The sequence below is a fragment of the Octopus bimaculoides genome, chromosome 16 (genome assembly GCF_001194135.2).
Source record: "Octopus bimaculoides isolate UCB-OBI-ISO-001 chromosome 16, ASM119413v2, whole genome shotgun sequence".
Classification (NCBI taxonomy): Eukaryota; Metazoa; Mollusca; class Cephalopoda; order Octopoda; family Octopodidae; genus Octopus; species Octopus bimaculoides.
The window spans coordinates 23,433,620-23,434,812 of record NC_068996.1 but is presented as its reverse complement, the minus strand read 5'-3'; the positions used below and the strand labels follow the sequence as shown (position 1 = coordinate 23,434,812).

General features: G+C 36.9%; 1 protein-coding gene across 7 annotated transcripts in view; it reads right to left on the bottom strand.

The window, feature by feature from the left end:
- Positions 1-1,193, bottom strand: part of LOC106868886 (uncharacterized) — a 113,406-nt gene that overhangs the window by 30,923 nt on the left and 81,290 nt on the right. For all 7 annotated transcript variants that reach the window (XR_001409349.2, XM_014914340.2, XM_052973596.1 and 4 more), the window contains exon 8: positions 393-470. Coding sequence is in view for 6 of the 7 variants with exons in the window: in XM_014914340.2 (XP_014769826.1) it covers positions 393-470 (78 nt within the window). In the remaining variant the exon portion in view is untranslated. The remainder of the gene's footprint in view (positions 1-392; positions 471-1,193) is intronic.

The window sequence follows — 1,193 nt, the reverse complement described above, 5'->3', positions numbered from 1 at the left end:
ATATATATATATATATATATATATATATATATATATACATATATATATGTATGTATGTATGTATGTTTCTTTGTGTTTGCCTCTATGCTACTTGATGATCAGTGTTAGATTGTTTACATAGCCCATCATTTAACAGTTGGGCTAAAGAGACCCTATAGAATAAGCACCAGATTTAGAAAGAATAAATACTGGGTTGATTTACTTGACTGAATCCTCCAAGGCGATGGTGTGTAAGTATGGCCACAGTCCAATGATTAAAACAAGTAAAGGAATAAAAGGAAAGAATAAGAATATATATGCGCATATGCATGCTCACACATGTACAAACATACACACACACACACGCACACACACACACAGACACACACACATACACACACACATATATTTACCTCTAGAAATTTTGTAATCACGTCTTCCTGAACCGTATTCATCAGCAACTTCTTCTTGTATACCACAACAACAAATGGCTGTAAATAAAATGCCAGAATCGGTTAATTCTTTTGAATGAGAGCACCCCTCATTCTATAATACAAATTTCCTGTTTAAAGTGATCTAAATTAAGATCTTCCATCAAAATTTCATGTTAATCTATGTTTCAAACACCAACTTAATAATGACAAAGTTATTTTACTTAAATTCTTCATTATCTTCAAAATCAACTGAAACAAACGCAGTATATTGTAACAGAAATATGGTAACAAAAGGGTTAAGTTAATTTCAACATTTCCAGATTGAGATCTGTGGGAAAAACATGATAGGGTGAAGACAAGGGAAGGTAATTTCCTCCAGGCAGGAAGGATTGGGTAAAATGTGTTTGGTGGTTGATACATGGTAGGGCAAGATGAGGAAGAATAATGAAAGAGGTGCCAGAAGGGAGGCTAGGCAACAGGTTTATTTAGCCAGAGGGGAAGCAGATAAGAAAAGATTTGCCAATGTTCTGCGCCGTGAGGACCAAAGACTCGAGGTATTTCGTGTTGCAAGACAGTGTAGGAGAGAGAATAGTGATGTTGTAGGAGAGAAATGTGTTCGCATGGATGATGGTACGCTTGCACTAAATGAGGATGCAAAGAAAGAGGTCTGGAGATGCCACTACGATAGATTGCTTAATAAAGAGAATGAATGGGAGGAAGAGAGCCTGCCGTATGTCGACCCAATAGAGGGACCAGCTATCCGAGTTGATAGTACCAGGG